Genomic DNA, 18903 nt, shown 5'->3' with positions numbered 1-18903 from the left:
GACTGTTCTCAGACTAGCTAGTGTTTGCTAACACTAGCAGCTAAAGTGGGGTTTACGGCTAGCTTAATGCAAACCAATGTTGCTGATAGCTACATTTAGATTTTGGTTAAACCCTATGGTACCAATCCCATGCATGACATATCTCAATTTTATTAAGGTAAAATAACAACTGGTAAATATAAGGTATCATGCACAATAAATGACAAGAAGAAAAACAAATAAATATGAAAAAAATATATAAATATTTAAAATACAAAATGTGAATGTAATTTCAACAGCAGCACAACCTTACTGCATAATAGTTGTCTTATCTGATGCCATCACAAGGCTGATTTAAGAATTGAATTTAGGCTGCTATCCTCTCCTGGAACCATCACCTTATCGTGGTGGAGAGGTTTGTGTGTCCCTATGAACCTAAGGGCTGTGTTGTCTGGAGCTTTGTGCTCCTGGTAGGGTCTCCCAAGGCAAAGTGGTCTCAGGGGAGGGGCCAGACAAAGAATGGTTCAAATACCCTATGAAAAAACGAGGTAGAGATGGAGTGACCCTGCCCGGAGGAAGCCCGGGGTCCCCGTCTGGAGCCAGGCCCATCTCTCCAACCCATGGGCCCACCACCTGTGGGAGGAACCGCTGGGGTCGGGTGTGCTGCCACATGGGTGGCAGTGAAGGTCAGGGGCCTCGACGGACCAGACCCGGGCGGCAGACGCTGGCTCTGGGGACGTGGAACGTCACCTCTCTGTGGGGGAAGGAGCCGGAACTTGTGCGGGAGGTGGAGCGCTACCAGTTGGATCTGGTGGGGCTTACCTCTACGCACAGTCTCGGTTCTGGAACCATACTCCTGGATAGGGGTTGGACTCTTTTCTTCTCCGGAGTTGCCCAGGGTGTGAGGCGCCGGGCGGGTGTGGGGATACTCACAAGCCCCCGGCTGAGCGCCGCTACGTTGGAGTTTACCCCGGTGGACGAGAGGGTCGCCTCCCTACGCCTGCGGGTTGTGGGGGGGAAAACTCTGACTGATGTTTGTGCGTATGCACCAAACAAGAGCTCGGAGTATTCGGCCTTCTTGGAGACCTTGAATGGAGTCCTGTATGGGGCTCCAGTAGGGGACTCCATAGTTCTGCTGGGGGACTTCAACGCGCACGTGGGAAATGATGGAGACACATGGAGAGGCGTGATTGGGAGGAACGGCCTCCCTGATCTAAACCAGAGTGGTTGTTTGTTGTTGGACTTCTGTGCTAGTCATGGATTGTCTATAACGAACACCATGTTCGAACATAGGGATGCTCATAAGTGTACTTGGTACCAGAGCACCCTAGGCCAAAGGTCAATGATCGATTTTATAATCGTTTCATCTGATCTGAGGCCGTATGTTTTGGACACTCGGGTGAAGAGAGGGGCAGAGCTGTCAACTGATCACCATCTGGTGGTGAGTTGGGTCAGAGGGTGGGGGAAGACTCTGGACAGACCTGGTAAGCCCAAACGGGTAGTGCGGGTAAATTGGGAACGTCTGGAGGAGGCCCCTGTCCGACAGACTTTCAACTCATACCTCCGGCGGAGCTTTTCGTGCATCCCTGTGGAGGCTGGGGGCATTGAACCCGAGTGGACAATGTTCAAAGTTTCCATTGCTGAAGCTGCGGCGGGGAGCTGTGGTCTTAGGGTCTTAGGTGCCTCAAGGGGCGGTAACCCACGAACACCGTGGTGGACACCGGTGGTCAGGGAAGCCGTCCGACTGAAGAAGGAGTCTTTCCGGGATATGTTATCCCAGAGGACTCCGGAGGCAGTTGCAAGGTACCGAAGGGCCCGAAGGGCTGCAGCCTCTGCCGTGAAAGAGGCAAAGCAGCGGGTGTGGGAGAAGTTCGGAGAAGACATGGAGAAGGACTTTCGGTCGGCACCAAGGTGCTTCTGGAAAACCGTTCGCCACCTCAGGAGGGGGAAGCGGGGAACCATCCAAGCTGTGTACAGTAAGGATGGGACGCTGTTGACCTCAACTGAGGAGGTAATAGGGCGGTGGAAGGAGCACTTTGAGGAACTCCTAAATCCGACTAATACGCCCTCTATGGTAGAGGCAGAGCTGGAGGATGATGGAGGATTGTCGTCAATTTCCCTGGTGGAAGTTGCTGAGGTAGTTAAACAACTCCACAGTGGCAAAGCCCCAGGGATTGATGAGATCCGTCCAGAAATGCTTAAAGCTCTGGGTGTGGAGGGGTTGTCTTGGTTGACACGCCTCTTCAACATTGCGTGGAAGTCGGGGACGGTGCCTAAGGAGTGGCAGACCGGGGTGGTGGTTCCGCTTTTCAAAAAGGGGGACCAGAGGGTGTGTGCCAATTACAGGGGTATCACACTTCTCAGCCTCCCCGGTAAAGTCTACTCCAAGGTGCTGGAAAGGAGGGTTCGGTCGATAGTCGAACCTCAGGTTGAAGAGGAACAATGCGGATTCCGTCCTGGTCGTGGAACAACGGACCAGATCTTTACTCTCGCAAGGATCCTGGAGGGACCCAACCGGTCTACATGTGCTTTGTGGATCTGGAGAAGGCGTATGACCGGTTCCCCCGGGAGATACTGTGGGAGGTGCTGCGGGAGTATGGGGTGAGGGGGTCCCTTCTCAGGGCCATCCAATCTCTGTACGACCAAAGCGAGAGCTGTGTCCGGGTTCTCGGCAGTAAGTCGGACTCGTTTCAGTTGAGAGTTGGCCTCCACCAGGGCTGCGCTTTGTCACCAATCCTGTTTGTAGTATTTATGGACAGGATATCGAGGCGTAGTCGGGGTGGAGAGGGGTTGCAGTTTGGTGAGCTGGGGATCTCATCGCTGCTTTTTGCGGATGATGTGGTCCTGATGGCATCGTCGGCCTGTGACCTTCAGCACTCACTGGATCGGTTCGCAGCCGAGTGTGAAGCGGCTGGGATGAGGATCAGCACCTCTAAATCTGAGGCCATGGTTCTCAGCAGGAAACCGATGGAGTGCCTTCTCCAGGTAGGGAATGAGTCTTTACCCCAAGTGAAGGAGTTCAAGTACCTTGGGGTATTGTTCGCGAGTGAGGGGACAATGGAGCGGGAGATTGGTCGGAGAATCGGCGCAGCGGGTGCGGTATTACACTCAATGTATCGCACCGTTGTGACGAAAAGAGAGCTGAGCCAGAAGGCAAAGCTCTCAATCTACTGGTCAGTTTTCGTTCCTACCCTCACCTATGGTCATGAAGGCTGGGTCATGACCGAAAGAACGAGATCCAGGGTACAAGCGGCCGAAATGGGGTTCCTCAGGAGGGTGGCTGGCGTCTCCCTTAGAGATAGGGTGAGAAGCTCAGTCATCCGTGAGGAGCTCGGAGTAGAGCCGCTGCTCCTTCGCGTCGAAAGGAGCCAGTTGAGGTGGTTCGGGCATCTGGTAAGGATGCCCCCTGGGCGCCTCCCTAGGGAGGTGTTTCAGGCACGTCCAGCTGGGAGGAGGCCTCGGGGAAGACCCAGGACTAGGTGGAGGGATTATATCTCCAACCTGGCCTGGGAACGCCTCGGGATCCCCCAGTCGGAGCTGGTTAATGTGGCTCGGGAAAGGGAAGTTTGGGGTCCCCTGCTGGAGCTGCTACCCCCGCGACCCGTTACCGGATAAGCGGAAGAAGATGGATGGATGGATGGAATTTAGGCTGCTATATTTAACAGAGAGTTAATTTCATTCAGGTGTGAGGATGGTGGATCAGGAAAGACATGGGAAGGCAGCAGGTAGGTCTAACATTAGGTGGAAGTGTAAGGGGAGCAACTTGATACCAACAGATTTATTTCTTAATATTATTGATATGGAAAAACTAATGAAAAATCTATTACATAATGTTTGTTTGACATTATGTCTTAGTGGAGAAGAACATAGGCAAGGAGTGAATGAGACAGACATGAGGTCGGCGATAGCATCAGGTAGATATGAGACAATGATGACATCAGGTAGGAGTTCTGTTAGACCACACACAACTAAATGTCCAGTATGGTTTGAAGTTCTGTTGACCAACCTATTCACTGTGTCCTTTTTGGGGGAAGAAATAGTGCAGACAGAGATGGAAAGCCACTCACCACTCAAATCACATCAACCAGGGGCGCCAAAATTGTTGCTGCATACCCCTCTGACACTGGGTAGTTGTGCCACTGGGTGCCACTCGTAGTGACAAACCACAAGGAATTGTGGAAACTTTGCAGTTGCTATCCAGTCTTTTAAGCCTATTTTAGCTCATTTGGCTAATTGTTTTGGTTGGTCTGCATACTACTACTACAAACAATATTACAAAATTAGCAACTAGCTAGTAAAGAAAGTAGAGCATTTAGCAGCTAAAAAGCCAAATATTTTCCTAAGGAATTAGTGGGGACCAATACAGCACTAAAAGGAGAGTGTATATTATACTTTAAAGTCTAATCAGCATTTTGGGAAATATGCTTATTCAAACATCTGTGATTAGGTCAGTGGCCGGGGGATACGCTTAGCTTAGTCTAGATGCAGGAAACAGCTAGCCTGGCTCTGACTAAAGCCCAAAAGTACGCCTACCATCACCTCTAAAGTTCAGTTAATACCTTGGAAATAGTTCCCTGTACAACCACAGCTTGTCGTTACTACACTTCCATTTGTGTACCGGTTAAAAAAACGAGATGCAACATGTTCATTAGTGAGCTTTAGAGGTGTTAGTAGGCATACTTTTGAACAGAACCAGGCTAGCTTTCGCCCTCTGCTTTAGTCTTCATGCTAAGCTAAGCCAAACACCACCTGGGACTAGGGTTGGGTACCGACATCCAGTGCTAATATGGCACCAGTGCCTTAACAACCGGTATCTACCGGACCGAATAGTAACGCGGATTTTGGTGCCACTGAAATGCCAGCGCTGCCCTCTGATGCTCCGAAACTGACGTTAGAGGCAACTGAAACATCGCTGCATGTGACATTAGTTAGCATAATACACTTGGCAGCAGGTAATGTTAGCCTACTGTTAGCTAGCAGCTGGAGTAAACCCATAGACTGTATATAGAATGGACCAACAGATCCCGTTGGTCTGGACGGAGACCAGTGAAGGCTATTAGAAGCACTTTTCCGGTGAGCGCCGAGCGTTACTGTGCAGCTTCCAACTGAGAGAGACGACGTAAATGTGACGTGAGCAACCTGTCTGAAAGTTGTAAGCCTTCTGGTAGCTGTGCCAAGAGAAATCTCAATCATTCCCAATCTTGCAGAGATGGAGAGAGTAGGTATATGTAAGGAGATAACATGGACACAGGCTAGTTATTGCTAACTAAAATGCTAGTTAACATTAGTAATTAAACTTAAACAGCTAATGTAAGTCGAAACTGCCTGCGAGCTTCTCCTGTACTATACGGTAATTCCTCTACTATGCGACAGTAAGTCCCGTGGTTATGACACAATCTATTTTTACAAAAAACGTCTGCTACGGAGCCCCCTTGAGTAAACCATGGAGGTATTAAGAGAACGGTTAAAATGCTGACAGCTAACGCGGTGTGACTGTATTTCACTGTAGAGGATTCCAACACATAGATGTAGTCTGCAGCTGCCGTTTTCGGAAAAACAACACAAATGGTGCGTTCACTTGAAACTCGCCTCACCAGCCTCGTGGTGCATTCAAAGTTATTGTAAAATACCCTTTTATCATCTAGTGGTTGTTTTTGTCATTAACAGCAATTTACTGGTGAAATAAGTTATTGTTATAAGTTATTGTTATTACATTTTTAATAAATCATTTAATTTTGACCATATGGCCTTAGCAATAAACAAGCTGTTCTTAAATGTCGCCGACTGTCGTTTTGTGCTCCTTTTTTCTTTTTTAAATATATACACATTTTTTTAAAATCTTTTCAAAAGTATCGGTTCAGGCACCGGCACCGTTTTAAAAGTAGCGTTTTAGCACCGGTATCGGAAAAAACCCAAACGATACCCAACCCTAACAACATCCACAGGTGCCCAGTTTAATTTATCTGGAAATGACCAGAATTTGAGGACAAAGACTGAAGCTTTTGTCCCAGAGAGGAGTAAGTTGACCACACACTTTGTACAGCTCATGGGTCCTTTAATCAACCTTGTTTGTCCGTGTGTGTTTTTGTTTATGCTGCAACAGGCCTACCAGATGGCAGCTGAGTTCAATGCTTATGCAGTCTTATGGCACAACAAGCATAAGGATAGATCATTTTCATGCAAGTACAAGTTGAAAGTGAAAGCATCTCATGGAGTTATAGCCCATTAGCTTTTGTCTTTACTTTGGCAACATCTTAACACAATTTAAAAAGACAATGTAATCGGAAAACATGGTGGGAAGAGGACATATATGACTGTGAGAGAGTGAGAAATGAAGAGGAGAGGACCCAAAGGAATGAAAGTAGGAAGATGAGAAGAAAGGTCAGAGGTCAAACACCACCCACTCCCTTGTTTTTTCTCTTTTCTATATCCCACTCGCTCTGTCTCATTTTAAATTCTGCCTTTTGTAGTAAATTCATTCTTAGGTTTTTTGTCTATTTCAAACCAATCTACCAAATTCTCTTACCATCTTCAACTTTTAAAATATCTTCAAATGCAAACTACTTAGAATTTTTGTTCCCTGCAGTCTGAGCGGTGACACAACAGCACAATGAAGCACCTAAGTCCCTACTGTCTGTTTAGTTACGGCCTCACATCTTCCGCCGCGTCCACTTAAAGGTCCGTCTCTGTTTGTGATAGAGACGCAGGCCTGATCTCGACTGACGCTAAGGACCTTAAAGTGTCACTCAGGATTTCACACAAAAGCCAAACGACTGGAGCCGAGGGAAGAAGAAGAAGAGAGAGGGCAGAGGTGGGAGAATCGGAGAGAGGCAAAGGATAGGATTGGAGACGGGAGGCGTTTTCCACTGAACGACTTATCACTGGACCAACAAAGAGCTGCGCAGGCCAGGACATATATTATAATGCAGATGTTTCGGGAGATGGGTGGAAAAAGAGAAGAAGAGAGAATAAGCATTCCTTCTTTACTGCGTTGGCGCAGAACAAGCTGCACAAGCTCCAACGATCTCAAAACAGTATTTCAAACATCTCAACACACGTCATGGCTGGTAAAGACAGGAGTTTAAACTTGAAGTGCGACCTAATAGACTCCTATGGCTTTCATTGCCACACAAAACATGGTTTAAGCCAACACGCACACAGCTGGGAGGCTAATTAGCAACAAATGGCTTTTTCTAACGATAAAGTAAAACAAATAAACATCGCCAAGCACGGTTGCATTCACACATTTTACTGTATACACGCAGATTAACACCCCCTTATCTTCAGGTTGTGTTTATGAGATGAGAGTTAAATCCGAGAGTCTAGTAGAGATTCTTTGTTTGTTATTGACACTGTGGACATCAGCGAAGAATGTGAAGCGTAGTTTGAGCTGACAGCACCGGTGTTTAAACTCTGTGGGAAAAAAATGTCCACCTGCAAACTTACACCCCCTATTTTCAGACACACACTCTCACACCCACCCTCGGGATACCCTGGCTGCACACACCCTTGGCCTCCCTCGGAGTGTGACACACTAGCCTCATTCTCTGACCCGATTGGATTGCAGCCCAATGGGAAAAAACCTTGCCACTGGACTTTCTGCATTCATTTCAGTTACACTCTGTGAAGTCCTGCAGCTCCTATAGCGATACACACACACTTGGGTGGACACTGAACCATGAGATTGGAAAACTATTGATTTATTTTCTATATTAGATGGATTACTCCGAAGGGATCTACCCCCCCCACCAACTCTGCACCCTGCTTTCCCCTCCACCCATCCAGCCTTCACAGGGCTGTGGTTCCTAGCACGTGAGTGCTCAAGATGGGGGGCAGATGTCCTCCCAGAGGACTGGGCTAGCAGGGTGGGAGGAGAAGAACGGAGGGGTCCATTGTCTCCAGCACCTCTAAACCAAAGAGTTTGCTCTAAACAGTAATTATACCCCCCCCCCCCCCTCCCCCCCTCCTCTTTTCTGTTCTGCTCTCCTCTATACCCATTTGTAGCCACCCCCAACCGCTGCCCTTAAGGCTCTAATTTGGGTCACAGGTTGCAGAATGGCATCTCAACACTCGGTCAAACCTACACCCAGCAAGAGGAAACTGACATGTGCTGTCCTTAAGTGCAAAAGAGTTATTTTCTTAAATGTATTCAGGGACCATGTACGAAGTAAATGGGATGCTTTGTGTCACATGTAGCTGAAACACAAGTTTTTTTTAGTTTCCTGCAGTGACTGCATTAAAAATTATATCTGTAACTAACATCAAAGTATATTGTATAACCACTCGGATTGTGAAAGGACAACAGAAAGCTGTGTGCACCATCAATTCCGCATCATTAGGATTTTAACCCGCGATGTCTGCAAGAAAGCAAACACGCTCCATTCAACACCAGGGGTGAGAAAACAACCAGAAGACGTTCATACAACAGTACTGCAGAGAAACGGACGCTGCAGAGGCACTTCACATAGCGCTGTCAGCTGAGGAAAAAAAATCACACACACACCACACACAAAAGAGCCACTAAGACAAACAGCCAAACCATCAATGGCTAGTAAATGGACCTTGTATTTATAAGTTGCTATCTGAAGTTTGACTACTTGAAAAGATCCACTTTCTATATTTTTTTTGTGTTGCCACACATGATATCTTATTCTGATCATCAATAGCTTCCTCATTTCACCAAAGAGACATGTATTGTGTATCGTGTAACAGTATTCTACATGAAGATGGTTTAATACCATTTGATGAGGCATGCAGACATGCAACACCTTTGACAGCAAAATCTATTCCCACCACATCAGAGAACCACTTCACCTCTGGAAAAAAAACTTGTGAGTGTCTATAATTTAAACATGCTGGGAAACACCATTGAGCATATTTGAAGAACTAAAACAAGCTGCTGCTTACCGGTAGGCATTGTGGCTTGGCTCCAATTCATCAGAAATTAGAGTGAATGAGTTTATGAAAAGAAAAAAGTGAGGCCCAGGTTTAAAGGAAAACAGACTTCCCCGAGCAGGTCACATATCCAGAGTATTCCAAACAGTATTCCCAGCAAAAGCCTGGAAAAATTCCCTTAGATTTCCAAAATCATTGTGGATCCTTTCTCCTGGGAACAAATGTGCAGTCCGCTCATTCAAAATATACACAGGAGCATGCACTCTCAGGTTTTCTTCTCAAAACAGACACTCAAATACACTCCTCTGGCTGATGTCTTTTCTTTCTCTCACTTCAGTTTGCTAAGGATCTCCTCTGTCTGAATATCTCTCTCCCTCCCTCTCTCCTGTGGCAACACATCCACCGCCTGCATGTGTGTGTCTAAAAGTGTTCATATGTGTGTTTGCATGCGAGTGTGAGTGTGTGTGTGTGTGTGTGTCAGAGTGAATGGCCTCTGCTCTCTACTGCTCCCTCCCTGCTGGGTATTCCCCTCCCATAGACTCCTCCTCCCTCTCTCCCACAGCAAATTACAAGGAGCTGGGAGTTCCTCCTCTCCATTTTCCTCTCTTTCTTTCCCTTCTTTTACCCCTCCCCCCATTTCATTTCAGCCTCTTCTTCTCTCGTTCCAAAATCAAAACTTTTAAGCTCGGTCCGTAACGCTTGTAGGTCTGGCGACACCTTTTGTGTGTGTGCGTCTGCTGCATGCTCAGCAGGCAGCTGAACTGCACAGCTCCAGAGATCACACACGGTTACACACTTTACAAGGAGGAGAGAGAGAGGGGCGGAGGGTGTTGCGGCTGATCAATAGGGCCGGGAGCCAGCTCAAACAAAAGCTCCTCGTCCACTGCGAGACACTGCACCGCTCATTGTGTCCCACATCAGAGAAAGGCTCGACATAGAGCACACAAAATGTCAAAAGTGGGATTCAAGACATACCTACATGAACATCAGTTGAAATGGATTAATTATACTAACACAGTAGTTCCCTTTGAGGAATAAACAGTTTTTCTACAAATCCACCTTTTTCACTTAACAAAACAAACTTTTCAGTGTGTCTGTGTTTAAAGGCACACTACACAGCTTTTACAAATTCATCACAGTCAACAGTCGTATAATGCTTTCTCTGGCTTTGGGGGAGCTTTCCAACATTTGAAAAAATAACTGAGCAGTACAAAATGGACGTGTGAGGCATTTTAATAAAAGACACTACTGAGTTGTAATTATAGGTTATTTTTTGGAGTTGTACTAATACTACGGAGTTAAAGTCAGGATATGTCTATCTCTGCTGCTTCGATTGTGACCATTCCTTAAATTTCAATGTGTCTCTTTTAAGCCTCCGACTTTTATGGAAGTGCAATACTAAATCCCTTTAACACAAGGAGCTGAACAATAACTTTACCTTAATAAAAGACAGCACTTTACTTATGATTTATAACAGGAAATATTTGAGCAAAGACTCAAAATAAGAATCTGACCATATTTCAATGCCAACTTTCGACACTTGACAGTTTGCTAAATTCTACGGAGTATACATTTTTGGTTGGTACTCAATAACAATAAAGGTTTAATACCAAGCCCTATGTATTTTGTTTTCCTTGTTTTAATTGAATTATTTTTAAAGGCCTGAGGAACTAAAATTATCCAATAATATATAAGAAGAAAAAAGATTAAAGGAAAATTTGTCTAGCAGAAATAAGTCCTTTTTGTTCTTATCTTAGGATCCCTCAGATTCATCTTGTGACCCTGCATAGGTGTCACAATTCCCCAGGTTGGGAACTTCTGCTCTAAAAATGTGTATAATTTGAGAAAGCAGTTATAGTTCAGGACCGCTCATGGGTCCCATAAGGAAGACACACATGAGACAATAGGCCCTCAGTCTCAAGCACTAAAGCAAATGTGTCGACTATTTGTCGTCCCTCTTTTAAAAGACAGGGACTGGTCCCAGCAGCATGGGGTCCTGCTAACACCACCCCCTTCTCCTAACCAATACAATAATAGAGACCCTCTGGACTATCCTCACACATACACACACATAAGGACCAGAGCCCAAGAAGCACGACCCCTCTCTCTAATGGTCTAAGGCTCCGTTGACCCACGAAGCCCCTAAACCTCCATTCCCAATCTAAATACTGACACACACACACACACACACACAAAACTCCTCGGTTCAGCCATGCACGACCTGTTGATGACAGAAACATACAGCAGCAGTCCGGCTTATCTGATGCCCCCTGTTTGCTCGGACCGCTTCCCTGCAGGAGATCGACCAGAGAAACAATATTGTTCCTCTTTTACTGGATATGACAATCAGTATATGAGCTGTAACACGTGTAGACACAGTAAAAAGAGGATGAAAGGGGAGACGGTGACTCTGAGGATATTGATACAATCAAAGATTAGCTCTACTTTATGTTCTGGCTGCAGATTTGATCCAGCAAAAGAAGTCTTAAGCATCTTTCCCTTGAAGAAACAAAGATTGCAGCAGCGTGTGGTTCACTACTGATAATTTTCATTATTTATATCATCTGAGGATTATCATTTATCAACAGTCCAGTCTGTAAAATGCCTGTCACACCAGAAAGGAATAGTGCGACATTTTGTGAAATAAGCCTATTCACTTTTTTGCAAAGACTTAGATGAGAAGATTGATAATATGGCTCTTCCAGTGGTAAAACATCTGCACACCAGCACCTCTAAAGCTCACTAGATAACACAAGAAATGTAAAATTAACAATTAGCGAAAGACACTACAAAGTGGCATTATGGGAAATGTAGGATCCAATGTTTTTAGGATATCTCTGCCTCCGCTGCATCAATTTTGCCGACTCTGTTTTTTAAAAAATCTGTCCCTGGCAAGTACCCAGACTATGTAGGTGCGTTGCTAAATTGCTGGGGTAGTCCATTAAATTATTATTTTTTTAATTTTTTTTATTTAAATCAACTAATAGTTTCTGCACTACTTGCAGTCAAGTAAATTATTGTCGGCTTGGCTCCGATGTCTCTTTAGCATGTCATCCCTATCCACTCAGAGAGCAGATTTCCCAACAGATTTCCCTTCTTTTCAAGGCTGACAACAAGCTACATGCATACAAACACTCTCTCAAACTTCCTCCGTGCACCCAGAGTCAGAATTGATGGTTTTCGAGTTGCGTTGTTGCCAAGATGATTGGGAGCCATAGCGCCGTGGTGGTCACTATGACGACAACAATTTATCTCCAAGACAGAGTGGCATGTGGAAAGACAGTGTGAGAGAGAGAGAGAGAGAGAGAGGGCGGGAGAGAGGGAAGAAAATACTTATTGTCAATAAACCACTCCATTCCTCAAAACACTCACTGAAAACAGTGAAACAAGTCACAGGGTTCATACTCACTCTATTCAACTTTTACTGGTACACACACACACACACAATCAACAGCATTGTAAACTCAAACTTAAAAGACCACAGCCTTTTGAAAATGTTTTAGAGTGTGTGTGTAATCAAAAATAAAAACTGTCTCCATTCAGTTAAGCATGTCCTGGAGGGACGAGGGCAGGCGGAGAACTTTTTTGATGATTGTTATTGCAGTGGGCAGTGTGTGTGTGTGTGTGTGTGTGTGTGTGTGTGTGTGTGTGTGTGTGTGTATTTAAGGTTGACTCTCTTGCTCAGACAGCCTGACAGCTTCTTCATTTTCTCAGCTGTCCACAATTTAAAGTGTAGTCTGTGTCTGTGGTAACGCATACAGTGCATAGGTGGACTAAACTGGGGAAATAGATTCAGACTGAGAGAGACTGTGACTAATGACAGGCGTTTGTGGGTGGAGGGGTCATTCATATACAGTTCCCCCCCCCCCCGTGACCCTGTCTGTCTTTGTCACTGGTGAGATGGATCATCTACAGACTCTTTGTTCTTGCCGCCTGAGCTCTTCATTTACCCCTTAACACACAGGTTTTTTTTCCATTTTCCCCATTAATTAACTTTAAGGTTTGAAAATTCATTCATCACTGTCTGAAAGTCTGACATATTCTGCAAGTCCTCCACATTAAACGGCAAAATCACACAGTGTGTTGTGATCTGACGCCCCTATCGGCAGCACAACATCATTTGTCATCACTTGTTTCCTCCCAAATCATTAATAATCACTGTTGAAAAATAAATCAGTTTATGATGTGACAACACTATGGTTAAGGTTTAGTTTAGGCACAACGACTTTTTCAGGTTTAGGGAGAGATTGTGTCTTGGGTTGAAATAAGCACTTCTTAAAGGTTTGGGTTGAAGTGATTACTTCATTAAGGTTAGGGGACCTTCTATGTCATGGTTACAGTAAAAATCACATGGTTAATGTTATGGAAGTATATTTTGCTTTGTTTCACCCCAACTAATCAGTAGCAAATGACGCAACATTCCCAAACATTTTGGGAAATATGCTTATGTGTTGCATAAGAAGATTGATACCACCCTCATGTCTGCCATGGGGACTCACTGTCATGGCTCACTGGAACACTTAAATAGACTAAGGTGTATTTAAGAATATTTGTAACATCTGTGCTACAAGTCAAAATGGCTGCTGTAAAAAAGAGCATCCAGGCTATTATTTAATACACATTTGCCCAATATTCACCCTAACAATTGACATCTTGGTAAATGTTGAGATCTCTCAAGTATTTAAAATTAGTTCTGTGAATTTGAACAAATTTTGGGCACACAGCGTGAGTTTGTATTCACGACAGGTCAGGGAGGTTCAAGAGGTTCATTTCCCTCTTTTTAGTGACATATCGACATCAGATTTCACTTCCGGCTGATGTTAGAAAGTGGCCTTTTGTTGTCCAGTTAGTAATGAGGTACAGCACATTTGTCTTATTAGGTTATTAGAGTACATAAATCATGAGCAGATTTCTGGCCAACAACAACAACAACCAGTGAGACACTTTTAACATTCTCTGTGCCATGGCTAATTACTTCTACAGTATTTAAATTCAACACATTCTCAGTGGACGAAGATGGATGGACATTCTCACTCCCATTGCGTCAAAAAGCAACGCTTGGTCAGGTGCCTTTGGCGTTTGTTGTTGATGCAAAAAGTCTAATTTAGCGTCATATTTAGACGTGCATGGTCGGGACTATTGGCATCACTTTTTGGCGCTCTGGGTCGGGACTATTGGCATCACTTTTTGGCACTCTGGGTCAGGACACATGTTTAACTGACATGCGGCAAGAGAACGGGACAGTTAGGTTTAGGAAAAGATTGTGGGTGGGGTTGCAAAATGTACGTTTCAGTGACACGCGGGACAAGAACAGGACACGAACCCCGGTCTCTTGGGTGAAAGCCTGTGTTGTTTGACCCATCCACCACCCCAACCAACCTCCTTATGCAAACCTTAGGTCTTTTATACTACACGCTACCGTTGTTGCTCTTAATACTAGGTCATCTTACAGCGCTGCGGTCAAGCTGCTGCTAAAGGGTGATTTTTGCGTCAGTATCCGACGCTGAGAGCCACTGACCAAGCGTCAGTATTTGACGAGTTGGGAGTGAGAACGGGTTGGTAAAATCTACAATCCTGATTAACTCAGAAATATCCTGTATTGATTTTCCCTTTCCCAGATTTATGAGGTTTTCAGATTCACGGCCGTTATTCCCTCGGGCCACAGCAGTCTGCTGCCAGTGCCAGGACAAGTCCAGGAATTTCTGACTATTGCCAGCCAGAAATTCAACTGAGGCACCAGATTGAGCTTATATAAGAGTAGGAATCCCTCAAAATTTTACCATAGCACCGTCCAGGAAAACAAGGAGCGTCTTCGCCACTCCAGCAGACTAAACAACAGCGACACAGAAATAACTACAGCTGCTACGTCAACAACAACAAGGTCAACAACCGCAGCTAATGATAGAGCAGGGTGGCACCACGACCATAGCAGAACCCAGGAAAAGAATTTACGATGGGAGATAATGTCAGTATTCAACTATGCAGCGAGTTGGTATTCATATTAACAGATGCAGATAAACGACAAAAAGTAAATCACCGGGAGGAGGAGAGGAGAAAAACAGGTGGTTTACAGGAACTATAACTTTCATTTCCTAGAAGTGAATATTATTTGGCTGGGGGGATTGCAGATAGATATTTCTTTACACATCAACACAAGCAATACATTGTTAATGTTTACTGTTCCTTTTCTTTCTTTTTATTGAGTTTGTGCAGCATATAGTAGATTTGAGTTGAGTGAAATGAAAAGAAATTATTGTGCTTCATTTCTTTAGTCATGTATGTGTGTGTGTGTGTGTGTGTGTGTGTGTGTGTGTGTGTGTGTGTGTGTGTGCGCGCAGAGTTATTGTGTGTTGAGTGAGTATGTGAGCATGTGTGGCGGATGTACGGAGGAAGCTGTGTTTGGCCTCAGATTAAAATGCAGGACGAGGGTCCCGCTCCAGGAAAGGAGACCAGCAGAGCGCAGACATAGGGACTTTTGTCCCATTAGGGAAACACGTGACATACACTAAGCTAATACCGTGTATATATATATATATATATATATATATATATATATATATATATATATATATATATATATATATATATATATATATATATATATATATATATCCAACAATGTTTCTTGAGGGGTAGGGAGGGAGTAAGAATGTGTTTAATATACACACTTATGGTCTTTTTAAGAGCAAACGAATAGAAAAACATAAACTTGATTTAGGGGTGTATTTGAAATAAACTGTATATCCACACATATTTCTGATCTGCTGCATATGGCTCTTATATATGTTTTATTTTTTTATGTTTTTTAAGGTACTAAAGACAACAACAGTCATGTATAACAACAGTTAATATATAGAGGACGTTTATCCCTGAATTTATGAAGACTATATCATCAGGTTATCAACAAGAATATCTGAACCAGTTTTATGCTTATAAATACTGGAACATTATCCAAATGCAACCATCTGATTCATGGTGCGCAAGTAATACCTTAGACTAAAAATATGTAAAGTCTCATCTAACATCCAGTACAAACAGCATACAGTACCAGAAACCAGGGCCACAGTAAAAAAGATGACCAACCATCATCTAAAAACCATAAATCTTAATCATTAAGATTTATTGCATGAGTCATACACGACAATAAATGAGTTCATCCCATTTGGTCTGTAGAATCTGTGTCCCTCAGAAGCTGGGTGCTCCAGTTAGAGCTCCCAGAATGAGGACACACCACAAAGGAGAACACAAGTGCATGCGCACGCATGCATGCACGCGCACACACACACACACACACACACACACACACACACACTTGGGTAAGAGTGCGACAAATATTGTATTGCAATTACACTATAAAATAACTGTGTCAGGTAAAAACTGACTAATTTGATTTCTGTTGTATCCAGTGTTCATTATCAAACTTTCCCTGTGAAGATAGGGCACATCTGTTAAAGCTATGATACTTCTGAGACTTAAGCTACTCTATTTTTTAAACTTTCTTTTTCTAATCCAAAAGTATGTTAAAACTGCACAGCAAACATTGTTTAATTAGGTTACCAGTGTACCAGGCACGACATAACAAACACATCTACAAAAGCCATATTGACCATCCTCTCAGATACACAAAGGTAAAAAGCATCATCATTGTTATGCCCACCACTGACTCCCAAGCTTAAACCCAGACAGGTAGTGTAAGTGCTGTAGTCTGACACGGCTCCTAATCAGACAAGTGGGCAAAGGTGCCAATAGAGTCATGCCAAATTGAGACTTTGGAGTCTACCTCTACAATTATGATTAAATATAGATCTGGGCTGTTGAGAAAAGAAAAAACTCTGCAACTCTGAGCACATTGTGAGAGAACCATTTACAGTAAATTAAACAAAAACACTGAGGCCACACTCATGTCATGGCAGTTTGCAGCGCCACACAAAGACAATGACAACTCACCTCAGAGAGACCATTCCCACGATTAGCCTTTCCTCAGCTGCTGATATCCCAGTATCCTGTCACAGGTTCGATCCATGTTCAAAAAGTTTCACACCACACATACAGTCTTAGAAACGCAGACTGGCTTTAGAAAGGTAGGTAGGGCTCGTGTCAAGGCGGCCCGGTCCGTGGTCCACCCCTCTATGAGGTCAGTTTGGAGAGAGAGAGACACTGAGAGGAAAGAGGCAGAGAGAGAGGGGAACAGATGGAAGGAAAACGCAACTGAACTAACTGCCCACTGGGAGGGGAGGGGGAGAGAGAGAGGGAGAGAAGAGCTTGCACATCCAAGCAGCCCACTTCCTGAGCAATTACTGCTGCGAGACTAGTCTCTTTCCCTCTTTCCAACTGGACCCTCGCTCTCTCTCCTCTCTCACTTTGCGGTGTGGGATCGCCACAAGAACTGGAGAGTAGCCAGCATTGCAGGCGACACAAGTGACAGAAATCGAAGCGAGAGCGAGCGGTCCCTAAAATTGTGAAAAGGGGGAGGAGAGAAAATGATCAAGAATTAATGTGAGATAATAGTGATAAAGAGGAGAGGGGGTGTGGATGGGTGAGACAGAAAGCTGATGCAGAATAGGAAAGAAAAAGGGGGCAGCGCAAGGACGAGCCGTCTCGTCTAACCCCAAAAACACTACATGTGGGTCACATTACATGCAGCATTAGTTTAGAGCTACTTTTTCAGCCACTTTCTTGTACTTGACTCCCCAGTGTCACTTTCAATATCAGAGCTTCTTGAATAAAAGAGGTCTGGTAAGGGTAAAGGGTTAGACTACCAATAAAGACAGCCAGCGAGCAGAGATCACAGGGCTCAGAGCTCAAAGTGCAACCTGCTGTGACCTGGTATGTATGAGCACACACAGAAAATATCCAAGTCAGTAGTCATTGTGTATGTGAGTAATTTTGGCATTGTTCTGCATCCTAACAGAGCAGGACGGAGGAAAGTCCCCTTTCTCTGAGCCAGTGGCTGTTGTTCCTGCCTCCTGGTAGCAAGGCTTCCTGGGATTGATAAAGTAGCTCCTGGCACCATCAGCACACAAACTTTCTCACTTCCATGTTTTCACCGGCCTTACGTTTTTCCAGGGAAAACAAAACTGCACGTGGTGGCTTTGCAATCACAGGCGGTGGCAAACATTGACCTTTGATAAGAAACCAACTAAGATACACTTAACTCTAAAAATAAATGACCTAAATCTTCTTAAAAACATACATAAATAGTGACTTTTAGCATACATCATTTAACTTGAAGAACTTTTTTAACCCCACTGTCTCAGACTTACTGTAGCAGTGACCAGTGACCATACAAACAGGGCTGATGTGGGTCAGCGACATGCTGCTATTATCCTAACCTGGATAAACCCACAAACACAGTGCCGAGCCTTTGTAACCATACACCACACCTTGCACTCAATGACAATGACGGACGATAGTGTCTAAGGAAAAACAAGCTGATAGCCTGCTACCAACTGGTCCTTATTGATGCTTTAATTATGCTCCAAGGACAAGACCAGTGGGGTTTACGCCAAGTGTCAGGTAGCATGTCAAACACAGAAAATTAGACTTTAACGTTTTCCTGTGATTGTTTGAAATATCTAAAACTGATGCAATACGGTAATGACAACATGTTATGGCTGAGGTATTCCTTAATGTCTTGTTTATTCTGTGACTGAGTAATCTACGTATACACAGTAAGGCTATAAACAATAGATGAACCGCATTTTGCAGTGCTCTGGACATATGAACGCTATTTGAGGCAAATTTAAGGCCAGTTTGACACTTCAGTTAGTTTCCCATTTTTCTTAGAAAGATCTGTTCTGGCATTCAAAATAATATTTCAAATAAGTCAAGTTGCATTTTGTAAGTTGTAATGACTCTTGGGAGCCATTTTCACTATTTTCTGACCAAATTATTAATCAACTAATTGGGAAAAAAATTGCAAATTGATCGTTAATGATTTTGTTAGTTGCAGTCTTACAAAATCCAGCCTGCACTGATGTCATATGCTACATTCAACTGTGTGATCATTAGGAGGAAACGGGTCATATC

General features: G+C 44.2%; 1 protein-coding gene across 2 annotated transcripts in view; it reads right to left on the bottom strand.

The window, feature by feature from the left end:
* The window catches only part of LOC116066100 (pleckstrin homology domain-containing family G member 1), a 47580-nt gene extending 30423 nt beyond the window's left edge, over positions 1-17157 (bottom strand). The window contains exon 1 of one of the 2 annotated variants that reach the window (XM_031321923.2): positions 16822-17157. Coding sequence is in view for 1 of the 2 variants with exons in the window: in XM_031321921.2 (XP_031177781.1) it covers positions 8887-8917 (31 nt within the window). In the remaining variant the exon portion in view is untranslated. Of the gene's footprint in view, positions 1-8886; positions 9386-16821 lie in introns of those variants that run through there. The other variant, XM_031321921.2, reaches the window with a different exon arrangement.
* Positions 17158-18903: the final 1746 nt, after the last annotated feature.

The sequence above is a fragment of the Sander lucioperca genome, chromosome 19 (genome assembly GCF_008315115.2).
Source record: "Sander lucioperca isolate FBNREF2018 chromosome 19, SLUC_FBN_1.2, whole genome shotgun sequence".
Classification (NCBI taxonomy): domain Eukaryota; kingdom Metazoa; phylum Chordata; class Actinopteri; order Perciformes; family Percidae; genus Sander; species Sander lucioperca.
This window is presented reverse-complemented; position numbering and strand designations above follow the sequence as displayed.